The sequence below is a fragment of the Syngnathus scovelli genome, chromosome 9 (genome assembly GCF_024217435.2).
Source record: "Syngnathus scovelli strain Florida chromosome 9, RoL_Ssco_1.2, whole genome shotgun sequence".
In the NCBI taxonomy this organism is placed as follows: Eukaryota; Metazoa; Chordata; class Actinopteri; order Syngnathiformes; family Syngnathidae; genus Syngnathus; species Syngnathus scovelli.
Genome location: NC_090855.1, coordinates 6668336 through 6694839, shown reverse-complemented (window position 1 = coordinate 6694839; position 26504 = coordinate 6668336). Strand labels below are relative to the sequence as shown.

Sequence of the window (26504 nt, the reverse complement as noted above, 5' to 3'; positions counted from 1 at the left end):
AGACTACCGGTGAGCACACCGACAGTCGTGCAATTACTCCCCCACTGCATGGAAGCAGACTCGCCCCTTCCTGACTTACCAGATTTGAAAAACGCCGCTACGTCTGGAGCGTCCTTTGCAGCCTCATCCAGCCCCTCTGCTGCGCTCATGGCTGCGCTCTCTCGTGCACAAACCGCTCCTCAAAAATCCACAAACCGGAGCGATTCGGTGTGGGCTCTTGTCACACGAGCAAGCTGGAACCTTTCATCGCAGCAGATCCGATCGTGGAATCGGCGCTCCCCTCATTAAGCCAAAGACCTCCTCCTCCATTTTGACAGAGAAGGGAGAAATCCTCACGACCGAGCGGCGGCGCTCCCGAGTTGAACGGAGAAAGAGAAAGGGAGGGGTGATATTGTAGTGAGAGAAGGTTGAGGCTTAAAAAAAAAAAACAGGGTAGGAGGATTGGAAACGATTGGGGGTGGGATATCCTGGGATTCCGTTTCTGGAGAAGGTGGGGTTGGTGCATTGTGCACCACTTTGAATTTATCCCCCCCCCCCCCCCCCCCTCCCACGTCACTGCGGTGCTGATGCGGGCCGCGAGGGAGTGTCATTCTTGTAGCTTTTCACACCAGATGAAGCCCACACGATGAGCTCATTGACAGTTCTGCTCGTGCCCAACGTAGGCGTGTCAGGTCTTTGAGTCACGAGCATGGCACTTTATTCCTTCATGTGGTCAAATATCTATGCAATCAGAAAATAAAGCGTCCGTGCTTATCTCTGCTCTAATCGTGTACTACCCCTCCTTATAACTCTTCCTTGGACATCAGAGATGCGTTCCAATGCGCTGCTACCATCTAGAGGCGCTCTTTGATAACTTTTTGGAAATGCACTTTATTATCACGAGGTTTCACCATTTAAAACACTGATTAATTATTATTATTATTATTATTATTATTATTATTATTATTATTATTATTATTATTATTATTATTATTGTGACATGAAAGCATTATATGAATAAAGGGTATTGTATTGTATTGTATTGTATTGTATTGTATTGTATTGTATTGTATTGTATTGTATTGTATTGTATTGTACTGCATATCTCATTCAGATTTGATCGTTATTCATTTATTTGAATCAGTATGGACATATATCTATTTTGCATTAAGCACGCTCGATCCCCAATTTATAGTGGAAAACGCCACCTCCCCCACGGCCTGCGTTACCTTGGTAACCATATCAACAAGACGATGACCATTAAACGGAGTTGCAGCGCAGCATAATTTCTTGCGTGATTTTGGAGAAACGTTCGTCAAATCAACACGTTTGTTGACGATTTCAATTGGAAACAAGTAAAAGGAGGAATACATGAGGCATGTCGTCCACGTCTCGTCTCGTGAAAGTCAGCTACAGGAACAGAAGCAGCCAGCCAACTGGGCCCGTGGAGTCCCTCAAGGAACTGCAGGTAAGAGCTGTAAAACTTTACGCAAAAGCCTCGGAATTAAAATTATCCCCATTGCAGTCTTTATTTCATAGTTGAGACGTGAAGAAAATCAAGGCTATGTGCACTGATCTTGGTTATGCATTGCAGAGATTACAAATGTGCACGGATCTTGGTTATGCACTGCAGAGATTACACATGTTCATTTAAACGCGCTTTTGAGTATGAAATATAATTACATACTGTGTTGTACATTAGTTCAATAAACTCAAGCATGCAGATTAGTCAATATTTAAAATGACTTCGTCATACATCTGGTTAGGAAGCTCCCCTGGTATTGGTGACAAAAAAGTGGACCAATCTGCTGTCCATCCCTGATTTAGAGATCATTAACCTAATGAACATGTTTTTGCAATTTGGGAGGAAGCCCTTGCTGGACGGGAAGATTCAAACCACCAACCCTCAGAAGTGAGCTGAAAATGCTTACCACTCATCTTCTATCCCACCCAAATCACCGTCCTCTAATGTAAAAATGAGTTTAAGTCAAGTTGGAAGGAGTCGAGACGTCTGCTCCGTTTTCCTATGAGACCTTTGGTAATTGTTTTGAGAATCACTGCACCGCTTCTCTTTGGCCTCCGAGCAGTGATTACAAAACGTTCCTGGATGCACTGTGATCGTCAGTCCAATAGATGGCAGCATGTTTCCATTACAGTTGTTGCCATATAAGCCAATAGGAGGAATGGATATTGACGTTTTCAAACAAGAACCGACACAATATGACCGACCTAGGATTGATTTGACTCAATCAACTCATCTTACATTTAGGAAAACTGCATGCTTTCAAATTTTTCAAAGTTCTTAATGCTGTCATTCATGTTGGGATGACTGAGAATAGGGAATAAGTCCTCTCATCCAATATCAGACCACTGACCTTATCTTAAAATATCTGCCTAAGGTGTCATATTTATACATTACAGTGCTCATCAGTTGCACTGATTATGTCTTAGTTCTGTCATGTTGAAATAGTTTCCTTTGCGAGTTATTTAACGTCAGCGACAATAAGACATACAATCAGGTCCATCAATATTGTCACTTTTTTTGGTTCTAAACATCAGCTGAATGGATTTAAAATGAAACATACTAGATGCGCTTTACCTGCAGACTCAGCTTTAATTTGAGGGTATCCATCCATTATCCGAACAGCTTATTCTCCCTAGGGCCGCGGGTGTGCTGGAGCCTATCCAAGCTGTCTTTTACATCTAGATCAGGTGAACGGTGTAGGAATAGCAAATATTTATACATCCCTTCTCCTTTTTAAAGGGAAAAAAAACCTAATAGGACAGATTAAATATCAGTAAATAAAATGGCACTCTTACAATGAGTTCTGAAGTATTCCTGGTGTGTTTAAATAAATCAGACAAGCAAAATGTTCAAACCTCTTCTCAATATGATAATGTATTGTAACTACAGTATTGAAACCCACAGTAAAAAACATATGCTAATGTTAATTGTCTGTATAAAGGCAAGTTTTAAACCCGTTTTTGAAAAGCAGCACAGTACATAGTGCAAGTGTACTTAATATTGTGGCCAGTAGGTATACTGTACCATATTGTGAACCCTCCCCACATACACCCATTTAATATCTCACTGTATCAGTGTGAGAACCTTAGAAGCCTCTCTTGCTCCCTCTGTGTATTTCTATCTTCCTCGCTTTCCCTTAGATCTCACCGCAACATGTATAATTCACAGTCAGTCTCCTGTTTCACGGCGACTCACAAGCTGATGGTTCAATATAGAAAATCAGTCATGGTGCATTGAATAATTGATGAAATAACTGCGTTTAAATGCAAAGTTTGGCAATGTTTTTTTTAAAAAATGGAACACCATCAGTCGAATCTGCGTGAAGAGTTGTGCCACACATCAGCTGGATGTTGCAATGAAAGCAAAATATTAATTAGTGGGAAGTGTATGTGCGTGTGTGTGTGTGCGTATGTGTGAGTGTTATTGTATGAATATGTGTGCATGTATGTGCGTGCATGCGTGTATGTGGATTTTTTTAAGGCACTTTTTACACAATTTAATTTCCATTTAAATGACTAAAAACAATTTCCCTCCAGTAGAGTCGTGAAGAATTGGCATAACCTGATGTAGGGTCACGGTACATTCTCACTGATTTAATAGATGTTGTAGAAGTTGTCATTACAATCCTATGCCGTATTATGATGGGAAAGCACACACAATTGTTGCATTTGATAATCCATTAACATTGCAATGGCAAAGAGAGCAAGCCATTTTCATCTCTTCAAATGGGTCACTAATTTGTAAGAAAATAATAATAATAATAATAATAATAATAACAACAACCAACATGGGTAGACCAAGAGCCTTTGAATTGCAAAAAGAATGTCCAAAGATATTTTTTGCATTATTTGCTGATAGACATTTGTACTTTGTCTCCAAAGCTTTTCTGGATGGTTGCCCAGGGCAATTCAAACATATATTTGGCTCTTTGCCAGAGGGGAAAATATAAGATATATTCCCCACGCATGCCACTCTGTTTTAACTCCACATTGGCAAAGTGGTGAACAGGGAGCACGCACCATCACTGCCCATAGATTTCTGAAATTACTTTTTTTTCCCAGCATGTACGGCAGCAGACAATCCATTTTCAGGCACCATCCAGAATAATCTGTCAAATTTGAGGAAATGATGGCCTATTTTACTGCCACTTGTTTGAGCCCTATTAATAATAGTATCACTTTGTTACCATCCAGTGTTAGTGCATACAATAATGAAGGTCTCTTACGGTGGGGAGCTTGATTAGCCTTCATTTCCACCCTCACAGCTCCGCATCCCTCCCCCTGTCCTTCCTGTTCTGATGTGTTAGATGGGTAAGGTGAGAGTAGGGCCATGATCATTACCTGGTCGACACCCGGTCATCCTACACCGCATTATCCCGTTAGCGGTCTTCGTTTTCGGAGCAACATAATTTCAGGCTCATAACCATTCTCACATTGCAAATAAGATAGCTGATTGCTCCCATAGCTGCTTGTTCCGTCTTGTCTTTGTTGGCTGATCTAATTCTCTGATGTCATGAAAAACGATGCCAATTAAAAGGGTGAACTGACTTGAAAAGAAATGTCAGTGTGAAAGGGCAACAATGATGCTGCATTCAGAATATCAAAATGAGGTAAGGTGACCCAAGTGCTCTGAAGTTTCAGACCGCTTGGCTTCTTAGGTCAAATGCAATCATTTGGTAGAATGAAGCTGGTCATAAAGGAGAGTGATATACTGTACGGTACTCCACATGGAGTCTTTTGCTTGATGTAAGGAAATGTAGGTGACTCATGTATCATATTTTTGCATTATTGTATTTTTTTTTGTATTACAAGCACAATGCTATGTTACATGCTACAAACACACAAGAATGTAATTAGGTACATAGCGTGGGAAATTGGCTTTTTATTGCTTGTATACAAATTGTTGGGTCTTTGGAGTGCCTAACCTTCCATCAAGTGTGAAATTAAACAATTGAGATTTTTTTTACGCCCATACATCTAATTTTATATGATTAGAGTTAGAACATTGCATCTATAGTGTCCACAACATCTTAAGCGCCAAGTTGTGTGGATGTGAAAATTGCAGTTCCTCTTTCATCTTGTAAGTTACGTAAGAAGGCAGTATTACGATACAAAGGTTACTGAGAAGCAGGTGAGGTAGAGAGGTGATGTGTCATGTTTGGGAAACAGCTCTGGAAACACAGTGTTTTCAAGGTTATTCAGGTAAGAAAATAATTTCATTTTAGGGCTAGGCAAAACTAGCTGCAAAATAATGTTTCCAGTATGTAATAATGTATTTGGCGATATGTTCTGTTCCCTGTGGATTTCTCTTAATCATTTACTGGTTGTTTGGCAGGCTACTGAAAAATGAAATATCTTTAATATTTTTTATTGTTGGGATTTTACAGTTTTAGAGAGACAAGAATAGTACAGTAGTAATGTTTTAAAATTAGTTGCAAAAAATCTGCAAATCAATAGGTATCATAATCATTTGACCAGCAGGAATTTAATTTAAAACCCATTTTATTCCTGGATTCCACCTTGAATTCACCAAACTGCAGGGATTGAAATTATCTTGATGTTCAGGATCAAAATGATCCCCATCCTACTAAAAAATACACGAATGCTGTAACCCTTTACTGTTGATTCATTTATCTTTTGTTCATGTTTTCATCATGAATGGGTTTGTTTCTGGGCTTGTTGGAGAACAAATTCCAGGTTTTAAAAATTGAAGACCCGCAGTGGCTCAACTACTGTTTTAATTATCACTCAGGTCTCTTATTCCCATCTGTGGACATCATTAAGTGTACTTAGAGAGTTATTTCTGAGAAAAAGAACAAAGAAGCTGGAGGAAGGTTTAGGTGAAAACCAGTTGGAAGAGACTAATTAAATAAATGTATTGGTGTATAAACAAGATCTATTTTGGACCCGGCTAGTCAGTGTCCTGTCTTATTGAAGAGGTGGGGTCAGTGGGGTGTGAAGCACTATGCCTGGGGCAAGCACATGCGGACGATGCACCTTGAGAAATGATCATTGATGGGGGTGTTGGGGTGGGATGAGGGAGGTTATGCAGACCGAAAATTCTGCCTGTTGATATCCGTTGTCTGGTATGGTGGATACCTTGTGTTATCAGTAGTCTAGCTGTGTGATTAAAATATTTTATAAAAAAGGAATATCCATATAGCAGCCCTGTACACAACAACAAAAAAATAGGACACAAAATGTGTAAATAGTTATTAACCATTTTGGGTAGCGACTGACCCTAACATTGTGAAGCCTTGAGCTAGAATAAGAAATGTCAAAATTCCTATGTCTCTAGCATGCATTATCTTCATCGTGATATTCATATTTTGTCTGCATCTGTTATTCAGCAAAAGCTAAAGGAGGAGCGTGAAGCCAAGCGTGCCCAGCTTGATGGAAGACATGACTATGTGCTCAGTATCGTGGCTTCATGCCTGGGACTGGAGAAAGCTGATGTCGAAGACGCTATATTGGAGGGAGATCAGGTGTGATTTGGAACAAATGTCACTGCTTGTATTATATGAATTTTCTAATCAGTTCAGTATGGTCTAAATAATCTGAAACTCATTTTAGGATAGGCGTGTATTGTAGTCAATATATATATATTTTTTTTTCCTTTTAGCTTGATCGCATGGAGCAGTTTTTTGTGGCTGAGGGGCTTCTGCACCTCATGTTTTACTATCAAGAGAGTGGTTCAATGGATGGAGGTACGTCTTATAATTAATGATAATTGAATTTCAGTCTTTATAACTAAGGTTCTTTTATAATAAGTCAATTTGAAAATTGCAGGGACATCATCCTCATCATCACTGCAACTGCCTCAGCCACCTAGTCAAAACAAAAAGCATAAAGTGTTTGTGACTGATGGAAAGGATGTGGCCCTGACCGGAGTGTGTGTCTTCTTCACCAGAGCCAACGCCTCCAAGTCGATCACTTCTGAAAACATACATAGAGTGAGAAAATTAGCAGCAGCTACATAAAATAATGATTCCTTCCTTGAATGATACATACTGTCTGTGGTCTTAAATTATTTATTTTTTCCATGGGAAGCATTTTCATCTGTCATCTATTTCTGTGATAAAAGGCTCCATATAATTTGATAGGTTCTTCTGGAAGTTTGGAACAAATGGCATTTGTTCGAAGTTTGTTTGAGTCACAAGTGTACATATATACATAACACCTCTCAATATGATGTGGTACAAGGAGAGTACAACCACAGAATGTGCATTTATTTTTTTTCCCCAGGATGTCAATTTCAATATGTTGGACACCTCAGAGGGCGGTCTGTTAAAAAGTGTGGATCAGCTACTCTCTGAGGTTTTTATACCAACACTGACAAAGATGAACCATGGCTGGGGAGAGCTGGCCAGTCCACAGGCCCAAGCAGTTAAACAGGACTTCATATCGTCACTGGAAAACTTTGTGTCCGTGTTGGCGGGGGCACAGGAGAGTCTACAAGAAAAGGTCAGCGACATGCTTAATAAAGCCCAATTTAATAACAATGTAACATTAAATTCAGTCTGTTGTCACCAACAGAATACCTAAATGATCACTACCTAAATTAATTTTTAATTGCTATACATACATACATAATGATTTTGTCACCATTTATTTAATTTTTTCATTCTTTGTCCAGGTTACTTTGAAAGAGTGCGATACATTTGACGTGCGGATCCTAAAAGGCCCGTCAGACTACATGGCGGCAGCCAACAACACTGAGACTATAGAAAAGATAGAAGGGTGCATGAAAGGCTGGATTAAGCAGATCGAACAGGTAAGAATGCTATAAACTACCTTGATGTTATTCACCCCAGAAATTATTAAATGTACAAGACTTGGATTGTAAATTTTGCATTTGCTAAATTGCAGCAAAAATTATGCGCTTTAGGTTTTAGCTGAGAGCGACCAGCTGAGAAAAGAAGCCGAAGACCTTGGCCCACGGGCCGAGCTAGACCACTGGAAGAAGCGAATGTCACGCTTCAACTACCTTCTGGATCAGCTCAAGAGCCCTGATGTGAAGGCGGTATTGGGTGTGCTCTTGATGGCAAAATCTAAAATCATCAAGGTAAGGAAAAAAAAATCATACAATGACACAATCATACCTTTGTAAGATTAATGATCATCTCTGCCTAGTTGTGGCGGGAACTGGACGCCAGGATCACCGAGTCAGCCAACGAAGCCAAAGATAACGTCAAGTATCTCTACAGCTTGGAGAAGTTTTGCGATCCTCTTTACAATAGTGACCCTGTATGGAAAATAGTTGATTCACTTCAACAATGACAAATTCATTTACGGTCTTACTCAGTTTTGCAGGCATTGGCAAAATTATACCATTTTGTATTTCTGCTTGAAAACAGGTTTCAATGGTGGATGCTATACCAGGTCTTATCAACGCTATCAGAATGATTCACAGAATCTCTCACTACTACAATACATCTGAAAAGATTACATCACTTTTTGTCAAGGTAACATATGCCCATTTTATATAGCATCTACTTTTGTTCATTTGTTTGTTTGTTTTTAAATAGGTAACAAACCAGATGATAACAGCCTGCAAAGGGTACATCACTAACAATGGTGAAAATTCAATTTGGGACCAGCCACAACGGATTGTAGAGGAGAAAATCAGAGCAGCCATCCACTTAAATGAGGTAGCGAGCTCAATCTTGTTTCCGCTCAAAGAAAAGTTTCTTTGAGCAAAGTGTTTGATGCTGATAACTTCCGTGTTTGTGTGTTTTCAGGAGTACCAGCGTTGTTTCCATAAGACCAAAGCAAAGCTCGAACAGACTCCCACAGAGAGACAGTTTGACTTCAGTGAGATGTACATTTTTGGAAAATTTGACACATTCCAGCGACGACTCAATAAGATCCTGGAAATGTTGGCCACTATTTCTACATATTCGGCCCTTCAGGATGCAAAAATAGAGGGACTTGAGACGGTGGCAACCAGGTTTCAAGTAAGATCTAAGATTGCTATGTCAGTGCCAGGCAAACTGTCAACTCTGTACAAGTTATTTAATTATGTAACAAGCATGCAGATGGGGTTGCAAAGTCAAAACAAATACAGTACTAAATACAAGTCCAGGTTCCTTAAGTACAGCGCTAACAAATCCAGCATGGTTATGTTGTGTTTATGTGCTGGTCTTGGATTTACGCTTTTCTCCATAATAACCTTAATTTTTTGTTTATGTCTTTGCTGTCATGAATGATCAAGACTACAGAAATGCAGGCAAAATGGGAGGTAATGTATTATTTGTATCTTTTTCAAAATGATTCAAATTCAATATTAGACTAGTCACAATTTGATTGTAGCGGAACAATAACATTGATTTTTATGGGCCTGATTATTTTTTCAATTTCAATGTTGTTTTGGCAGATAATAATGCTGAACATGAAGACAAAACATTATAGCTTCCTTGACCAAAGAAGAACTGACTTTGATGTGGACTATGAGGAATTCTGCAAAAGTACGACTGAACTTCATGTACGTTGGATTTGATCATCCAGTCAGTTATTTTGAGTAGTTCGACTAATGAGAGTTATAACCTGAAACTGCAACATTTTTATATATTTTTTTCCCCCTGGTTTATTTAGGCGCAACTGATGAATTTCATGGATTGCACGTTCAACAAAATTCAAAATACAGAACAAGCTCTAGACATGCTTAAAAAATTTCAAAGGTAGTCCACTGTTTATGTCTGTTCCCTTTTGCTATTACACACTTTATGAGTAAGTAAACAAATAAAGATACTGAACCACTCCGGACATGAATTTGACCTCGTGAATCAATTTTCTGTGACTTTAATAGACTGGGTATCCCCAACCTCGGCATTGATGAGAAGTACCAGCATATTCTCAAGAGTTATGGCCGCGACATTGAAATGGTGTCCAATCTCTTCATGAAGCAAAAACAAGACCCCCCAATTGGCCGAAACTTGCCCCCAGTCTCTGGCCGGATCATGTGGGCTCGCCAGCTGTACAGCAGAATTCAGGGTCCCATGGATCTTTTTCAACAGGTTTATTTATCGTCATCATAATCATCACTGTCTTGACATATTAACATGTTTCAAATGTATCTGTCCTTCTTTGATATCTGGATAGCACACGGGCGTTCTTTCCACACCTGAGGCTAAGAAGATCATCCGGAATTACAACAGGATAGCAGCAGTTCTGCTTGAATATGAAATACTTCACCATCAAAGCTGGATGAAGACGGTAAAGTATAGAGGAAATACGGGAGAGGGAAAAATTTCCACATTACAATCATATCCATTTTATCCAGGTTGAGGATGCCAGGCCTGGCCTACAGGCATCTTTGCTGGTCCGGTCAAAAGAGACAGGAGAACTGTTTGTGAACTTTGACCCTGAGATTATGAAGCAAATCAGAGAGGCAAACTGCATGAGGAGAAACAATTTTGAGGTCCCACTCTTTGCTGCCCTGTTGCAACAAAAACAGGATACCCTCAAAATGAACTTTAACAATTTACAGGTTGCTATTAGATCTCAATCACATTGAAAAGTATCTTGCAAGATGAAAATGTGTGCCAAGCTTACAAAACATTAGTATGGCAATGTCTGTGAGTCAATTCACATATGATGCTTACCTTTGCTATTTTAGTTCATGCTGAGTGAGAATGCTAGAGTTCGTGGAAAAATTCAGAGTGCTTTTGAACAACTGGCCATGCCACATGTAACTAAGGTAAGGATTTGCATGTTTATGTGTGTGTGTGTTTACAGCGTGTCCTCACCAGAAGTAGATACATTTAGAACAGGCTGCCGGCCTCCATATGCGGTCCTTGGGAACTAACGTGTGCCTGTACAGCATAAGACAAAGATAATTGGGATTGTCTGGTGGCATGCAATACAGTATATGACACAACTACAGTGTGTAAAATATTTTTTCATGAACTTGACAGGTAGATGAGGCAATACAGCCAGGGTTGACATCCCTCAACTGGACATCAATGAACACAGACAAGTACCTCAGTACCGTTTACAAATCCTTGGGTAAGTTCAGATAAATCCAGTAAGATCAGTTTCTCACAAGTTACTTTACAACCCAGCATGGGCTCCATCTGATGAAATTAGGTTAAAATTCTACACTGTTCTTTTTCATACTGTCATTCATAATTAATATACAGCCTCACTCTTCACTATCTACCATATTCCTTTGATTATCTTTGTATGTGTCTGGTTGCTGCTGCTCCTCCTCTTGTCACTGTACATTATTTCCACCGTGTCATTCACCGCTGATCATCATTTTTACACTCGTTTCTGACTGCTTCTTGCTGCCTTTTCTCCTCCAGAGAATCTGGAGCTGTTGATGAACAGAGTGAATGACCTGGCAGAGTTCAGGATAGATGCAGTGTTGCAGGAGATGAGCACATGCACATTGTGCATTCTCCCAGAAGATGAACCTGTTACCTGTGAAGACTTTGTTAAGACCACCAAGGTAAATGCATACGTTGTGTTAAATAAAATAAACGGAAGCGAGTTGGCTGTATAATGAAATAGCCAATACATTTACCGTATCATCAGCATGTGCTGAAACTTCTTCAGAAATACCAAACTGTACCATTATTAAAACATTAAAAACGGAAAATTTCTTATAATTTAAAACATTAATGATACATTGAGTTTATACTTCTGAAACCGTTCTTTTTGCTGTGGATTATATTAAAAGAACCAAGAGCTGAACGAAATAATGAGGTAATGAACCCATCCCGCTGAATCCATCATATCCTTATGGAATTATTGTTGGGCTGGAATTCTCTAGGCCTCCTTGTGCATTGACTGCTTGTGTGTATAGGACTTGTGTATTAAGCAAGCCCAGAGTCTACACGCCAAGAGCCTTCAGGTGGAGGAAGCAGCTAATGAACTGATCAACATGCTGCTGGAGTTTGACCACAATCAAAGAGAGGAGGGTGAAAAGTTAGAAGAAGAAATCTGCCCTCAGAGGAAAACAGAAGACAGTCTCGACAGGGAAGGTATGACCACTCCGTTCAGGGAAAAATCAGAATTCAAAATTTTATCGCATTCAGTGCAACATTTTTGAGGTACCTAAAAGTTTTGGCTTTGTTAGCAAGTCCTTGTAAAGCTTTTACTAGTATTGTCCAGTATTGTCCATGACTGCAAATGAGTGATCACTTCACTGGGACAACTTTATTATTAGCCTTTTGTCCTTATACATATATTAAGAAACCTGTAACATCATTTTCTTCAACTGCTGACCCTGTACAACAAATGTTGAGGGCCGTCAGAAGCCCGTCTCTCCTCCAGACACATCTTACTACCCCCTGCCAGTGTTGGTCCGTCTTCCCCCTTGGTAAGGAGGAGGAGGAAGAGAGACCTGATGCAAGTGATGGAGTTGGAGGCGCAGGAGCTGCTGTCATATTTCAACCACCGCAATGTAGATGCTTTGCTCAAACTCATACGGAACACCTTGGAGACATTACGCAAGCATATCCAGACCTCCCCACTTGCACATTTCATGGGTGGGTTTTTGCTTTTTATTTTATTTATTGTATTCTAACAATCTACATTGATTAGTTTCTGATGAGCTTTATTTTTTTCTTCAGCCTTGTAATGACCTCAAAAATGTCACTTTTTGATGCGTACAATTTCCTAAGCAAGAAACCACATCACTTGTCCTTTAGGTGAGAATGATTCACCCAGACGTGGGAGGAGCAACGGCCAGCAGGCAATCTTCAGAGTCAATGCAACGCTTTCCATCCCAAATATTGCCATCATTCCAACTCTGGAGGACATACAGCAAGCATTGAATAGGACGGTCGAGTGCGTGGTCAGTGTTAGCAAAGGCGTTGGCCAGTGGAACAAAGAAAGGATCTCAAAGGTGTGTGATCTTTTACAATACAGTTTGCAACAAGGCAAGGGTAGCCTATTTTGATGAAACAAATAATCAAACACTCCGCATCTTAATCAAGACTTGGTAAATGGAATGTTTGGTTCTTTCGCAGAGAAAAATGGATGAAAAGCGAATAGCAGCATTGAAGCCAGAAAGTTCTGAAAGCGAATCAGAAGATGGAACAACAACGTACCGGAGCCTTGCCGGTGCAGTAAATCCTTCACATTGTTCATTGTTCTTTTTGTGTGGCTAAAAACAATAATCAGTACTGAATGTACAACCGTGTCTTCAACAATTTTAGCAATATTATGACAGATTTTAACTCCATACCTTTTAGACGGCAGCGCCTCGGACATATCAGCGTATGTGAGCCAAGCCATTCCCATCCAAGCCAAAAACTACTACAAGAATGTGTCTGAGAACAAGGAGATTGCGAAACTGGTTTCTGTCCTTGGCACATCCATCGTCTCTAACAGAAAGGTATCCTTACTTTCACATCTGAGATGCAGGTAATTGTAAGATATTGGCGTAAATATATTAAATCGGATCGAGGTCCTAAGCACTTAGATGTTTTCCCAATTCCTTGTCATGCTATCAATGTTTTATCATTATAAAGGCGAAAAAATGACAAATTGTATTTCTGTAGTGCTTAGATAGCCTGTGTAACGTTATATTCAAGTGTTCATGACTAGTGCACAAGCACAAACTGAGTTGCGCCTCATCAGTCCGGCATCTCTTACACACCTGCTTGTTTGTGGTCTGATTCTGTACGTGCGAAACACAATTTTTAAAAAAATTGAATTTCCTCACGAGGGACCATAAAAATGATAACGAGTAAATGAATTCATTATCTATATTATGTGGATTGATTTCAATGTCCATGCTTGGTTGTTTAGGAGGTGATGCAAGCCCTAGATCGTTTCAGCAGTTTTCATCACATTTGGAGAAAGGATCGCGGTGAAGCCATGCAAAAGTATGACTGTCGGAAACAACAATATCTATTGACTATCATTTTACCCAGGTGAAGTACTTCATAATTACATCGTAGGATTGTTGCTTTTTACCCCCCAGATTTCTTCAAGGTAGTCCGTTGCTGTCAGAGTTTGAGAGCCAGATTCTTTACTATCGAGACCTGCACCTGGAAATCAATTCTGAGCCTGAATGCATCACTGTTGGGGCGCTGGCTCTATTTACAGGTTACATTACAAGAACTTTCACAGAATGCGAATTAACCTATATAATGATAAGTTTTGTTTTCTTTTCAACAAGTGGATCTGAAGCTGTCTCTCACTGCTGAAACTAAAAACTGGATGGTGGACTACGGGCTGTACTGTAACAAGAAATATCGTTCCGAGATGGACCAGATCTTCAATTTCATTGATGAAGCAGGAAAGAAACTGAATCGGCAGATTAAAGACCTGGATGATATTCGTATTGCCATGGCAGCGTTCAAGGAGATTAGAGAAAGCCAAATAGCCATTGACTTTCAAGTCGGTCCGATTGAGGCAAGTCATACTCCAGCTGAAAATTATTCCACAAACATGACTGACTCATATTGTTTACTCTCCATAAAAAGACAACTCCTCTTGTTGTGTATTATAGGAGTCTTATGCCATGCTTCACAAGTATGAGCTCTCAGTGGCTAAAGAAGAAGCAGACAAAGTGGACACACTTCGCTACATGTGGGAGAAGTTGTTGTTGCGGAGTACAGAAGTGCAGAATGAATTGATTGCATTACAGCCAAAATTCAGAAGTGAACTTTTCACTAACGTGCAGATTTTCATGGAGGACTGTCAACAGTTTTACATGGACTATAACAAGGTAGACCAACATAAAGTACATACAAATACAATTAAAAATTATTCTATACAGATATTTGGATATGCACCTTTTCCCCCATGCGCCAGGATGGTCCAATGGTGGTGGGGTTAGCTCCTCAGGATGCCAGTGATAGACTTATCATGTATCAGGTACAGCATATCACATTTTCCATATGAATTACAAATCATAGTTAATGGACATCGATGATTATTTAATCACCATTCCGATTCCTTTCTTCCCTCAGAATCGATTTGATAACTTGTTCAGAAAGTACATCACCTACACAGGTGGTGAGGAGCTGTTTGGACTTCCAGTCACCCAGCACCCTGAGCTCTTAGAAATCAGAAAGCAGCTGTCTTTATTGCAAAAGTTGTATGGCCTTTACAACAATGTCATTGAAACGGTTAATGGGTACAATGACATCCTTTGGGCTGACCTGCACATTGAGAAAATCAATAATGATCTGCTGGACTTTCAAACAAGGTGAGAAAAGTGATTTGCTTTAGCAATGAGACTATCAAACTGGAAATTTTGGATCCATGTAAAGTCAGCATACATCACCATTACGTCACAGCCTAATGAGATGCAATGTATACTAAAATACAGCTTGCAAATACAATAGCCTCTGAGACACAGACATGTAACAATGTGTCCGTTATTAAAAGTCTAGCCTGCTGATACAAAGAGGTATCACAAAACAACCTGGCAAAACAGAAGTGATGTGGGGCTCATGCTTATAAGGTGGCTGGGCAACAAACCTCAGCTGGGTGCTGTTGCTCTGAATAATTGGCTAATGAGTTGAGGTGTGGCCAAGAGCAGAGTGGAAAATTCCATCACAGCAGTCGGGCAGATAGGGATGATTCTAATATCTCACAGTGAAGTGTTATTGAATCAAAATGCAACGTACAGTGTTTTTGCCACAGAAATGAAGTGAAAAAACAAATTAGAAAAACTGCCTCAATATGAAAATGAAATTAAGCAATTAATTGTTTTTGTAACCTTTGCATATAAATGTTTACCAAATAGTGCACCACATTAAGGCTGAATAATTTAAATTTCCCATTAAGACTTATGTTTGCCCTTTGTGAGGGTTTATTCATTGGGAATGTGCTCGGAGGGAACAACGACTATTTAATCTTGAAGTACCGTAATTTTCGGACTATAAATCGCGTTTTTTTTTTCCATAGTTTGGGTGGGGGGGGCGACTTATACTCAGGAGTGACTTATATGTGAATTTTTTCACAAATTTTCAAAATTAAAAAATCCGTGATGAAGTGAAACTGCGATAAACGAACCGCGATGTAGCAAGGGATTACTGTCATTTGATCTGCAAGTGACGTCAGCAGCGCGGCGGTTGTTTACATAAGGACAAAGGATTCTATCACGGGATGACGAAGATGACGAAGGGCCCCATGTTTGAAGGATTTAATGATTTGGAGTGACACAAGGTTTGAAAAACGTATTTATGTTATAGTTATTTGATATATTTTATTTCGTGTAGCAACTTGTATATGTTTTTATCGTTACAGTTCAGTAGTTGTTGGCTCGTTGAACTCTTGTTTTGTTAAATAAAGAGCCGTTTACCAAACCCACGTGTTTCCTGGTACTTTGTTAACGCTACAATATAGTTGTATACTAGATCTGTGCGGTGCGCACGCGGCGTTGTTGACATAAAGGACGAGGAATTTGATCGATGGATTTAATGATTAGGAGTGACGCAGATGGTTTGATAATATTGTTGTTATATGATAGTTATTTGAAATATACTTTATATATCGTTATATGGGTCTGTGGAATAATTAGAAATGGAACTTACGAGTCCGACGTCAGCGGCGCATATGTGGCGCATACACGGCATTGTTTACATAAAGGACGATTGATGGATTTAATGAATTGGAGTGACACAGATGGTTTGATAAACATGTTATTTATGTAATACTTATTTGAATAACTCTGAATGTTACTCAGGCCCATTCTTATTTTGCGACTTATACTCCGGTGCGACTTATATATGTTTTTTTTCCACTGTATTGTGCATTTTATGGCTGGTGCGACTTATACCCCGGTGCGACATATAGTCCGAAAATTACGGTATTAGTTTTAATGTCTGTTGGCAAAAAGTTCTGACTAGTCAAAGTTTTTTGACGCTGTACGCTTGAATGTGATCTTCTACCTTCAGATATCAAATATCTTAAATGGGGAACTTGGCTGTACACATATTGGGTAATGGTAGATTATGCCGTTTTGACGAACACACATTCTAGATGATAGCTTGGTAACCTTTTTATAACGCCAGATGTCGCAAGCTGCCTCGGGCTCTCAAGGAATGGCAAGCCTTCCTGGATCTGAAAAAAATAATTGATGAATTTAATGAGTGCTGCCCCCTATTGGAGTTAATGTCCAACAAGGCCATGATGATGCGGCACTGGAAGAGAATTACAGAGGTCTGTAAAACAATCTAATGCAATAAGCACATTACACTCACTAATGTTCACCATCGGTCTGGTTCTTTGAGCAGGTGACAGGACATACATTTGAGGTTGAGACTGATACTTTCAAGCTGCGTAGTATTATGGAGGCTCCCCTACTCAAGTGCAAAGAGGAGATTGAGGTGAGACTCAATGTCCGTTCCAGAATTTTTGTTAGGTTAATTTCAGACGACTATAAATTGATCACGGGGTGTTACAGTGATTGGGTGTGTGTCTCTGTTTCAGTCCTGAGGTCTATACTGTGTTTAATTATGGCTGGTTGTGACGCAGGATATCTGCATTAGTGCAGTGAAAGAGCGGGACATTGAGCAGAAGTTGAAGCAAGTAATTGCAGAGTGGGACAACAAGACTTTTACTTTTGCCAACTTTAAAACCCGTGGGGAGCTCTTACTAAGAGGAGACAGCACATCAGAAATCATCGCCAGCATGGAGGACAGCCTCATGGTCTTAGGATCTCTTATTAGCAACAGGTATGTGCTTTATCACTAGCCAGTACATCATACTTTGGCATTTATCACCACAACTCAAAGTGTGGCACTAACAGGATGATGTTCCTTTCTGTCCAGGTACAATACTCCATTTAAAGCCCAGATACAGAAATGGGTACTGAATCTGTCCAACACCACTGACATTATAGAAAATTGGATGACTGTCCAGAATCTATGGATCTACCTAGAGGCTGTGTTTGTAGGGGGAGACATTGCCAAACAACTTCCAAAGGTAGTCCAATTTTTCAATATTCCCACTTCTGCAAAAATGGAACATCATTAAATTTACAATTGTCATTCATTGCATTGACTCATAAAAATGATCAAGGGGATTTTCAAATGAAACAGCAATCAAGATGTCCAAATCCCAGAGAAATATGTATTTTGTTTGGATTTTCAGTCAAATGCCTGAGGTGCCTAAATTAAAAGAAAACAAAAATGACCTATTTATCGTCCACCAGGAAGCAAAACGTTTCTCAAACATTGACAAATCTTGGGTGAAGATCATGACACGGGCCCATGATATGCCCAATGTGATCCAATCATGTGTTGGGGATGAGACAATGGGACAGCTGCTTCCACACCTTCTGGAACAACTCGAGATCTGCCAGAAATCTCTGACAGGGTGAGAGCCAGTTAAAGTCCATGCTAAAAAATTATTGGTGTTTTAAACTTTGTGTTTATATGTGTTAAATGTTATCTTAACATGCTACAACAGCTACTTGGAGAAGAAGCGTCTGCTGTTTCCTCGGTTCTTCTTTGTGTCTGACCCTGCACTGCTAGAGATCCTGGGACAGGCCTCAGACTCCCATACCATCCAAGCCCACCTTCTTAATGTCTTTGACAACATTAAATGTGTCAGATTTCATGACAAGGTGAATTTTTGTGAATATTTTTGAAGTGAAAAAGACATTGCCGTACATACTGTGCATGTGTACAGTCGACCCTCACTAGGGACAAGGCCTGCTGGTGAATAGCGAAAGTCTGCATATAATGGAGGCCCACTGAAGTGAATTAATTTTCACAAACCCATAAAAATCTTCAAAAAAACACTAATAAACTTTCAAAATGTGACCAACCCCTCCAAAATATTAAACAATGTTGAAATAATCTGTGAATATTCAAATCTGTGGGTGCTGTACCACTAGTATGGAGGGGTCGATCGTATACCAATTTAAAGGATTACCATATTCAAGTTTCTCTTATTTCAATGTATCACACATGGCAGGTATATGACCGCATCCTAGCTGTGTCATCTCGGGAGGGGGAGACTATGGAGTTGGATCGACCAGTCACAGCAGAGGGAAATGTTGAGGTTTGGCTCAATGCCCTACTCAAAGAATCCCAGAGGTCTTTACATATGATCATCCGGCAGGCTGTGTTGGGCATTCAGGAATCTGCCTTCCAGCTTATCGACTTCCTCAACTCCTTTCCTGCTCAAGTGAGTCAAAGGCAGCCATACTAAGGATGCGAAAGGTAAACCACGAAATAGCGAGGGAACACTAGCTACATTAAATTGGAGAGGAGATGGAAAGATAGACAGACGTTGATTAAAAAATTAGGGTGTGGGTGACACAACAGGGAAAGAACAGGAAAACAACAAAAGCAAAAAGCAATAACAGCACAATAAATAGAAAATAAAAAAAAAGACGCAAAATCGACTATGGTCTGTTGATGTTTTATGCAGGTTGGTTTGCTGGGCATCCAGATGATATGGACAAGGGATTCTGAGGATGCTCTCACTAATGCCCGATATGATCGTCGTATCATGGCTAAAACCAATCAAATATTTTTAGATCTGCTCAATACACTGATCGATATGACCACAAGAGATCTGAGTTCCATTGAGCGGACCAAATATGAGACCCTCATCACTATTCATGTTCACCAGAGGGACATATTTGATGACCTGGTAAGTATGGATCTGAGAATTTAAGCATGAAATGCAATTTCTACAATGTTTTGAAATTGAAGAGAGCTCTATCATTTTAACTGTCACTTAAGAGTATAGCTAAGAAGAAACCTTAAAATCACTCTTTGCATCAACAAGCAAGGCTTGGGCTGTCAGGCTACCATTCAGATATCTGAAAAGAGTACAGAGAAAAACATATTCAGCCTTTTGTGTGCGTGTGTGTGTGTGTGTGTGTGTGTGGGGGGGGGGGATTATGAAAGGCTCTCTTTCAGGCACAATAATTGCCTTGCTTGTCACCAAGGAGAACAAGAAATACATTTATATTTGATGGACTATGTTTTATTTCCCTTAATTTATTTCTTTATTTAATTTGACCCAGGTTTTCAGAAATATTGTCTGCCTCCAATCTTCAATTCAGCCTTCACGCTCTCTTTTGTCATTCTAAGAGTCATCCTTCTTACTGTTCCCACTTTAAAACATAAGTTCAGATAATAGCTACTTTACTTGCAACTTTCTCATGATCTCTAATTTACATTAACTCTCTTACAGATAACACTTTTCTAACCTTGTCTTGTCTCTTTCTTTTTCTTCTTACTTCCTCTTTGTAACATCAATTTCAACCACTATCCCTTCATGAAGCCAAAACTGGCATCCTTGATTGTTAATTCTTTGTCCTTATTTGTCCTCTTGCTTCTTTGTTCACTTTGTTACCAAGTGCCGGCTGCATGTCAAAAGCCCCGGAGACTTTGAGTGGTTGAAGCAGTGCCGTTTCTACTTCAATGAGGACTCTGACAAAATGATGATCAACATCACAGATGTAGGCTTCCTTTACCAGAATGAATTTTTGGGCTGCACTGAAAGGCTTGTGATTACACCATTGACTGACAGGTAAATTCCACACATGAGGTTAAATAAAGTACACAAAAGAGCAAACTGGGGGAAAAAAGAAAGCCAACCTTACTATTAGACTTGCGCTGGAACAAAAAATTAAGTTATGCTCAGGCTTACACCAAGGACGGGCACCAGTCTAATATAGTCTGAAGGCGGAAGAAACCGCCGAAACATGTCAGGTAATGAACCTAAAACAATTTGTTTGATATAAAAGAAACCAGTGAAGTGATTAAAAAAAAGGAAAAACAAGATGAACTTAGTACAATTACTGTGCTTTCTGTTTTTGGTAACTGAAAAAAAAAAAAAAAAAAAACACTGATTATTACTCTGAAAGTAAGTCCTCTTACACCTATACTGCTGACCTCAGAGCCCAGTTATCGTACTACTGCCGCTACAGAGCGCTTTAACATCTAACCTGCACTATGTCAATCCAACCGTGCTGTTTAACCATTTAGTTTGTGGCGTGAATCAATATTTGAGAACACCTGTTCAGGAATATATTGAGATTGACTAAAAGGATTTGCTGTTTGAGCAATTGATTGTTTTAAAGCAACCCTCAGTACTGACTGGTTCTGGTAATAAGCTTTAGGTTTCAGGTTAGGTTTCAGTATAATTCTCATGTGTTTGTTTATATGCAAACTCCCATATAGTCTTTTCTCCGTTAGTGTAATCATAATTCATAAATTAATGATATTGGAAAATTTTAAAAACATTAAATGTACAGTATGAATTGGTAATCATTTTAAAAGTAAGTTCTTAATGCGTGTCAGGTTTGGGTTAACCAGCTTAATACATTAAAACAACTTGCACATGCTACTATTGGACTTGATGTCTACTGCTAACCATGCCTTGATGTGAACAATACTTACACAATACTTTACACAACAGTCACTCACTGTGAGTGACAGGGACTAATTTGTTGGGCACAAAACTGCTCACAGACAGACACAATCATCAACCTAGAAGCATGCTTTGACATACACAGCAAAGGGAAAGCAATGTGAAACAACAGCAGTGACAGCAAGTAAGCTGGCAGCATATTTCGGCAACACACACGGCAACACGCTTCATGCACTCCAATGCCCCAAAAAAATTCCTGACATCTTTCCATGCTTAAAATATTTCATTTGTTTTCTCCAGTGCCAATGTCCACTGCTGTTGTTGTCTGCCACTCATTTTTTCCATGCTGTACTTTCTCATTGCCCGCCCTCAAATTTGAAAAACAGAAACAATAGAAATGCACAACAGCTTGATGACGAACAATGACGATTTCAGACAAGAAATACTTCAAATTTTTTCTAGACTACATAAACTTTTTTTTGCATACAAGTGCAAGGACAGTCTTGCACCAAAAAGGCAAAATTTTGCTCTTTATTGATGGTAACCTCCAACCTCACACAAGGGCATCATCATAATCCATTAGCGCTGCAACTTCACATAAAAACAATCTGTCTCTTCCAGGAAGCAATATCGAGAAGTTGTAAACTTTTTAATGTGTGAATGTAAGTGAATCTGTTCTATGTCCACATATACGGCATAGGTGCTACATCACCCTTGCCCAGGCTCTCTGTATGAGTATGGGTGGAGCACCTGCAGGTCCCGCAGGAACAGGTATGAGACACTCAAATACACCTATACACTTTTAATTTCACAAACATGAAACTAACAGAGTTCAGTGACTAAAAACTAACTAACAACTAGTTGCCATTACCTGGATTACTGACACAGACACAGTTGAATCTGGTTTTTGGTATGTGTGGAAATCTATGAATCTCTATTCTGATGCAACAACTCATTGTTTGTTTTAGGTAAAACTGAGACCATTAAGGATATGGGGCGCTGTTTGGGGAAGTATGTGGTAGTCTTCAACTGTTCTGACCAGATGGACTTCAGAGGTCTGGGAAGAATATTCAAGGGTAAGCGTAATCAAATAACACGAGATCAAGTGCTATGTTTTGGCTACAGAAGATAACGGATTGTGCCATCACTTTATTTAAAGCAAACTAATCAGTGAGAGGCCTGTGCATATGATTGATAGGTCTTGCTCAGTCTGGTTCATGGGGCTGTTTTGACGAATTCAACCGCATTGACCTACCCGTCCTGTCGGTGGCAGCCCAGCAGATTTCAATAGTGCTCACCTGCAAGAAAGAACGACGAAAAAACTTTGTCTTTACTGATGGAGAAAATGTGGAGATGAATCCAGAATTCGGTATCTTTATAACAATGGTCAGTGTCATTTTGGTTTCTGCATTCCTCCATACATGGGAATAATGTAATGTGCAGCAGCTCCCTAAATGCCTCACAGTTAGGCATCAGCATTTCTACAGTTTACAAAGCAATCTAGTCAATCCTGAGTAAGGGAGAGCTAAAGTTAAAGTGCAGTTTTCTCGGTTTTCTCTCTGTGTACTGGACATACCTATACGAGATTTTGCCACATTTCTGATCAAAATCAATCCAGATGGTGGCTTTTTGTCATCTCTTGGTCTTTCATCACTTTTCATGCTTTGAGCAACTGCCAGCATAGCGCCTCTATTAATATGCAGATTTTGGCCCAATTTTGTCAGGTCTGGAAAAAAATATGGAAAGGCTTGGTTTAATTTAACATCAGTTATATCAGCTCTTTCACTCTTTTATTCAACAAAATACTATGGAAGCTAAGAAATCAAGCTAATTTTACGTCATAATCATTTACATTACAAAACAAATGACTGCACCCCAACTTATTTGTTAGAAAATCAGAATCAATATTTTGTATAGCATACTCTCACTAATTTGAGATTAATAGTCATTAAAATTGATAGAGAGAAATTGATAAAGTGCTGACTTTGCAAAGAGGTGCTCAGTAATGTGTATGCTTGTCTTACCTGGACACTCAGAACCCGGGTTATGCAGGGCGACAAGAACTCCCAGAGAACCTAAAGATCAATTTTCGCTCTGTGGCCATGATGGTTCCTGACCGCCAAATTATCATCAGAGTGAAGCTAGCCAGCTGTGGCTTCATAGATAACATGGAGCTGGCTCGAAAATTCTTCACGCTCTACAAGCTCTGTGAAGAGCAGCTCTCCAAGCAGGTAAAGAAAGACCCAGTTCTGAAATTTCCAACAGTTAATTTTGTTGTTTGATTGTTAGTTATGTGGAATTTAATTACATCAATTGTGCCTTTTCATTAATATCTGTTTATAATCAAGATGACAGGATCAGCCAAGCTTTCCTCAGGTGGGAATCTGTCAGTACCTTTCAGTGGCATCTTAAATCTGATCACCTCACCTCTCATACTGGTTTTGGATTGGCTTCTTGAATACCTAACTTGTTTTATTAACTGTTAGTTTGTGTTTGGAATTTTACAATATATTTATAAAAATTATGTCCTGAGGTTCTCATAGTTATCTAGAATCGGCGATCAAAAGAATCTTAGAAGAAGAAAGACGTATTGCAGTGATATGAAATAACTTTGTTGACTAAATCATCCAGGTTCACTATGATTTTGGCTTGCGGAACATCCTCTCCGTGTTACGAACTCTGGGAGCAGCCAAACGAGCCAATCCCAGCGACACTGAGTCTACCATCGTCATGAGGGTTCTCAGGGACATGAACCTCTCAAAACTGGTCGGTCTGAAGGATGAAATGAACAACAATATAAAGTCTTAGCTTAATAATAAATCTGCACATTAATATATTTGTTAGATCGATGAAGATGAGCCACTCTTCCTGAGTTTGATCGAGGACCTCTTCCCAGGGATTCAGCTTGATAAAGCAGGTTACCCTGAACTTGAGGCAGCCATTGACAAACAGGTAGAAATGAGTTTCTGCCTGTGAACAACAAGTGTTATGCCACAGAAAATTGAGTGGGTCGGTGCAAGGATGAAGAGAAAAAAGGGCAGCTTTATAAATTTATACATGTCTGATGGCCGACAGGAAAATGTCATTTTATGTTTCCTCTGGTTATCTTCATCTGATCATGATTTTGTTTGATGATTAGAAAGAAAGAGAGAGCAACTTAGGTCAGGATTAAAACTTTTTCTTACCCTATAACAAACGAATGTTATCATTGTCTATGAACTATATTTCATTCAACTTTCATTCAATTTTGGCCAAATGTACATACTGGTGTTCAAAGTAATGTTTCTCTTCAGGTGGAAGATGCAGGTCTGATTTGTCACCCACCCTGGAAACTGAAAGTCATCCAACTATTTGAGACTCAGAGGGTCCGGCATGGCATGATGGCTCTGGGGCCCAGTGGGGCAGGAAAGACAACTTGTATCCATACACTGATGAGAGCCATGACAGGTGGGAGGTCAATGCATTTGCTTATACGTACATTTTAAAACAGCCTATGAAAAGCTGTTTTCAAAAATAAAATCTACTATAAATCAACTTAGATAAACCCAGGAAGAAAAACATTTCCTCAGACCTGCAAATTTGACACATTTGGTTTCTGAAAAAAGCTCTGCATGTTTCTTTATAATATCCTTCCTCTTCTAGAGTGTGGTCAACCACACAGAGAGATGCGCATGAACCCCAAAGCCATCACAGCACCTCAAATGTTTGGACGACTTGATGTGGCCACAAATGACTGGACCGATGGCATCTTCTCAACACTCTGGAGGAAAACACTGAAGGCAAAGAAAGGTCTGGAATTGAAATGTTCCAGCCTGACGACAGCAATTTATGATATGTATTTTGAATCCAAACTACAAACTAGCAGCCTACTCTGCTCCACGTTCATGTGGTCCTCGAAGGATGCTTCTGGGCAGCACTATTGTCACTGCCATCTTGAGATTGTCCACGTCTCTAGAGCAAATTCCTTTGATGACCCCCTTGAGTTTTGGCAAGTGTAAAAATCACTCATTTCAGCTGAGTAGGGACATTGCTCCAGCATCCGATGTACTTGGAGCTACAGGAATTGTCGGATGGTCAGAAAATTGTGAGCAGTCGCATTATCATTTGAAGTCGCTATGAGGTTCCCATCACATCTGTGGTCTCTTATCTAGTCTCTTATATAACAGTAATAAAGGCAACGCTGCGAGTTCTGGTTCATCATCAAAAAGGTTGAAAAGTTTTCTTTGTGATACCAATACACCCTTGATAGCCCTCTGAGACTGTTTGTGATTTAGAGCTATACAAATAAACTTGACTTGACTTGACTTGACTTGACTTGACTTGACATGACCTGTATTCTATGGGAGGCAGCTAGTGGTTGTTTTCAATGAAGCACAGATATCATGGCCTCAGAACTTCATCCTCTCTGCCTAGTAACATGAAGAAAAGGGGAAACATGAAAGGGAATCCCTATAGAGCTCAGAGTTGATTCCTCTCATGATTCATTTGGGTCCTTGCAGATGAAGGGGCATTTTCTTTCTTTAGGATCTGTGTGAAAATCAGTACATTGTATGTCACAGAAAAGTTTAATTGCCTAGGGACGTCCTCGCACTCCCTAGCTCAGCACCCCAGAGTTTGTTTTATCTTTCTATCTTCCTTGAGCGTTCACTACAGATGCATGTGTACGCTTGTGTGAATTTACAGTATATGTGTTTGCTTTCATCTGTGCACTTTTTATTTGCTGCTTGCTGCTTGCTGCTCACCACAGAAGAAAATTCATGTGGGTCATGCATGAGTGCTATACAAGTCACTGCAGCAACAGATTATTTTTCGTATTACAAATTTGCTTGAGAATTGTGCTCCCATTATTTCCTTGTCCGACACTGGCTCAGTACTTTAGTTTTAGCCAAAGCATTCAAGTAAAAGTAATTATCTTTTCAGGAGAACACATATGGATTGTCCTCGATGGACCGGTTGATGCCATCTGGATAGAGAATCTTAACTCGGTCTTGGATGACAACAAAACTCTTACTTTGGCAAATGGAGACCGTATACCGATGGCACCCAACTGTAAGGTGGTGTTTGAGCCGCATAACATCGACAATGCCTCTCCAGCCACTGTCTCACGCAACGGCATGGTGTTCATGAGTTCGTCTGTGCTCAGCTGGAGCCCGATATTAGAGGTACAAAACAATGACCAAGGTTTTGATGATGGT

At 39.7% G+C, this 26504-nt stretch overlaps 3 protein-coding genes across 6 annotated transcripts in view; 1 reads left to right on the top strand and 2 right to left on the bottom strand.

Moving 5' to 3' along the window:
- Positions 1-371, bottom strand: part of triob (trio Rho guanine nucleotide exchange factor b) — a 68335-nt gene extending 67964 nt beyond the window's left edge. For 2 of the 4 annotated variants that reach the window (XR_011087439.1, XR_011087440.1), the window contains exon 1: positions 80-371. Coding sequence is in view for 2 of the 4 variants with exons in the window: in XM_049730581.1 (XP_049586538.1) it covers positions 80-149 (70 nt within the window). In the remaining 2 variants the exon portion in view is untranslated. The remainder of the gene's footprint in view (positions 1-79) is intronic. The other 2 variants (XM_049730581.1, XM_049730580.1) reach the window with 2 other exon arrangements.
- An 854-nt stretch (positions 372-1225) lies between these two features.
- dnah5 (dynein, axonemal, heavy chain 5) overlaps positions 1226-26504 on the top strand; it is a 58441-nt gene continuing 33162 nt past the window's right edge. The window contains exons 1-49 of the mRNA XM_049729278.2: positions 1226-1447; positions 6354-6488; positions 6626-6710; positions 6793-6956; positions 7249-7467; positions 7640-7777; positions 7892-8068; positions 8137-8250; positions 8361-8468; positions 8532-8654; positions 8745-8960; positions 9218-9244; positions 9380-9487; positions 9598-9683; positions 9812-10019; positions 10105-10218; positions 10286-10492; positions 10622-10702; positions 10920-11010; positions 11310-11455; positions 11813-11990; positions 12264-12497; positions 12660-12856; positions 12981-13074; positions 13206-13348; positions 13765-13841; positions 13940-14064; positions 14138-14373; positions 14471-14689; positions 14776-14838; positions 14934-15172; positions 16986-17133; positions 17208-17300; positions 17449-17648; positions 17745-17898; positions 18128-18291; positions 18385-18541; positions 18895-19107; positions 19354-19578; positions 20294-20466; positions 22010-22080; positions 22278-22385; positions 22508-22695; positions 23346-23540; positions 23941-24075; positions 24154-24261; positions 24603-24756; positions 24952-25098; positions 26230-26471. Of these exons, the coding sequence (XP_049585235.1) occupies positions 1358-1447; positions 6354-6488; positions 6626-6710; positions 6793-6956; positions 7249-7467; positions 7640-7777; positions 7892-8068; positions 8137-8250; positions 8361-8468; positions 8532-8654; positions 8745-8960; positions 9218-9244; positions 9380-9487; positions 9598-9683; positions 9812-10019; positions 10105-10218; positions 10286-10492; positions 10622-10702; positions 10920-11010; positions 11310-11455; positions 11813-11990; positions 12264-12497; positions 12660-12856; positions 12981-13074; positions 13206-13348; positions 13765-13841; positions 13940-14064; positions 14138-14373; positions 14471-14689; positions 14776-14838; positions 14934-15172; positions 16986-17133; positions 17208-17300; positions 17449-17648; positions 17745-17898; positions 18128-18291; positions 18385-18541; positions 18895-19107; positions 19354-19578; positions 20294-20466; positions 22010-22080; positions 22278-22385; positions 22508-22695; positions 23346-23540; positions 23941-24075; positions 24154-24261; positions 24603-24756; positions 24952-25098; positions 26230-26471 (7317 nt within the window). The 5' untranslated portion in view covers positions 1226-1357. The remainder of the gene's footprint in view (positions 1448-6353; positions 6489-6625; positions 6711-6792; positions 6957-7248; positions 7468-7639; positions 7778-7891; positions 8069-8136; positions 8251-8360; positions 8469-8531; positions 8655-8744; positions 8961-9217; positions 9245-9379; positions 9488-9597; positions 9684-9811; positions 10020-10104; positions 10219-10285; positions 10493-10621; positions 10703-10919; positions 11011-11309; positions 11456-11812; positions 11991-12263; positions 12498-12659; positions 12857-12980; positions 13075-13205; positions 13349-13764; positions 13842-13939; positions 14065-14137; positions 14374-14470; positions 14690-14775; positions 14839-14933; positions 15173-16985; positions 17134-17207; positions 17301-17448; positions 17649-17744; positions 17899-18127; positions 18292-18384; positions 18542-18894; positions 19108-19353; positions 19579-20293; positions 20467-22009; positions 22081-22277; positions 22386-22507; positions 22696-23345; positions 23541-23940; positions 24076-24153; positions 24262-24602; positions 24757-24951; positions 25099-26229; positions 26472-26504) is intronic.
- Positions 8115-26504, bottom strand: part of adcy2a (adenylate cyclase 2a) — a 76603-nt gene continuing 58213 nt past the window's right edge. The window contains exons 25-26 of the mRNA XM_068651772.1: positions 10752-10817; positions 8115-8248 (exon numbers count right to left, since the gene is read on the bottom strand). Of these exons, the coding sequence (XP_068507873.1) occupies positions 10767-10817 (51 nt within the window). The 3' untranslated portion in view covers positions 8115-8248; positions 10752-10766. The remainder of the gene's footprint in view (positions 8249-10751; positions 10818-26504) is intronic.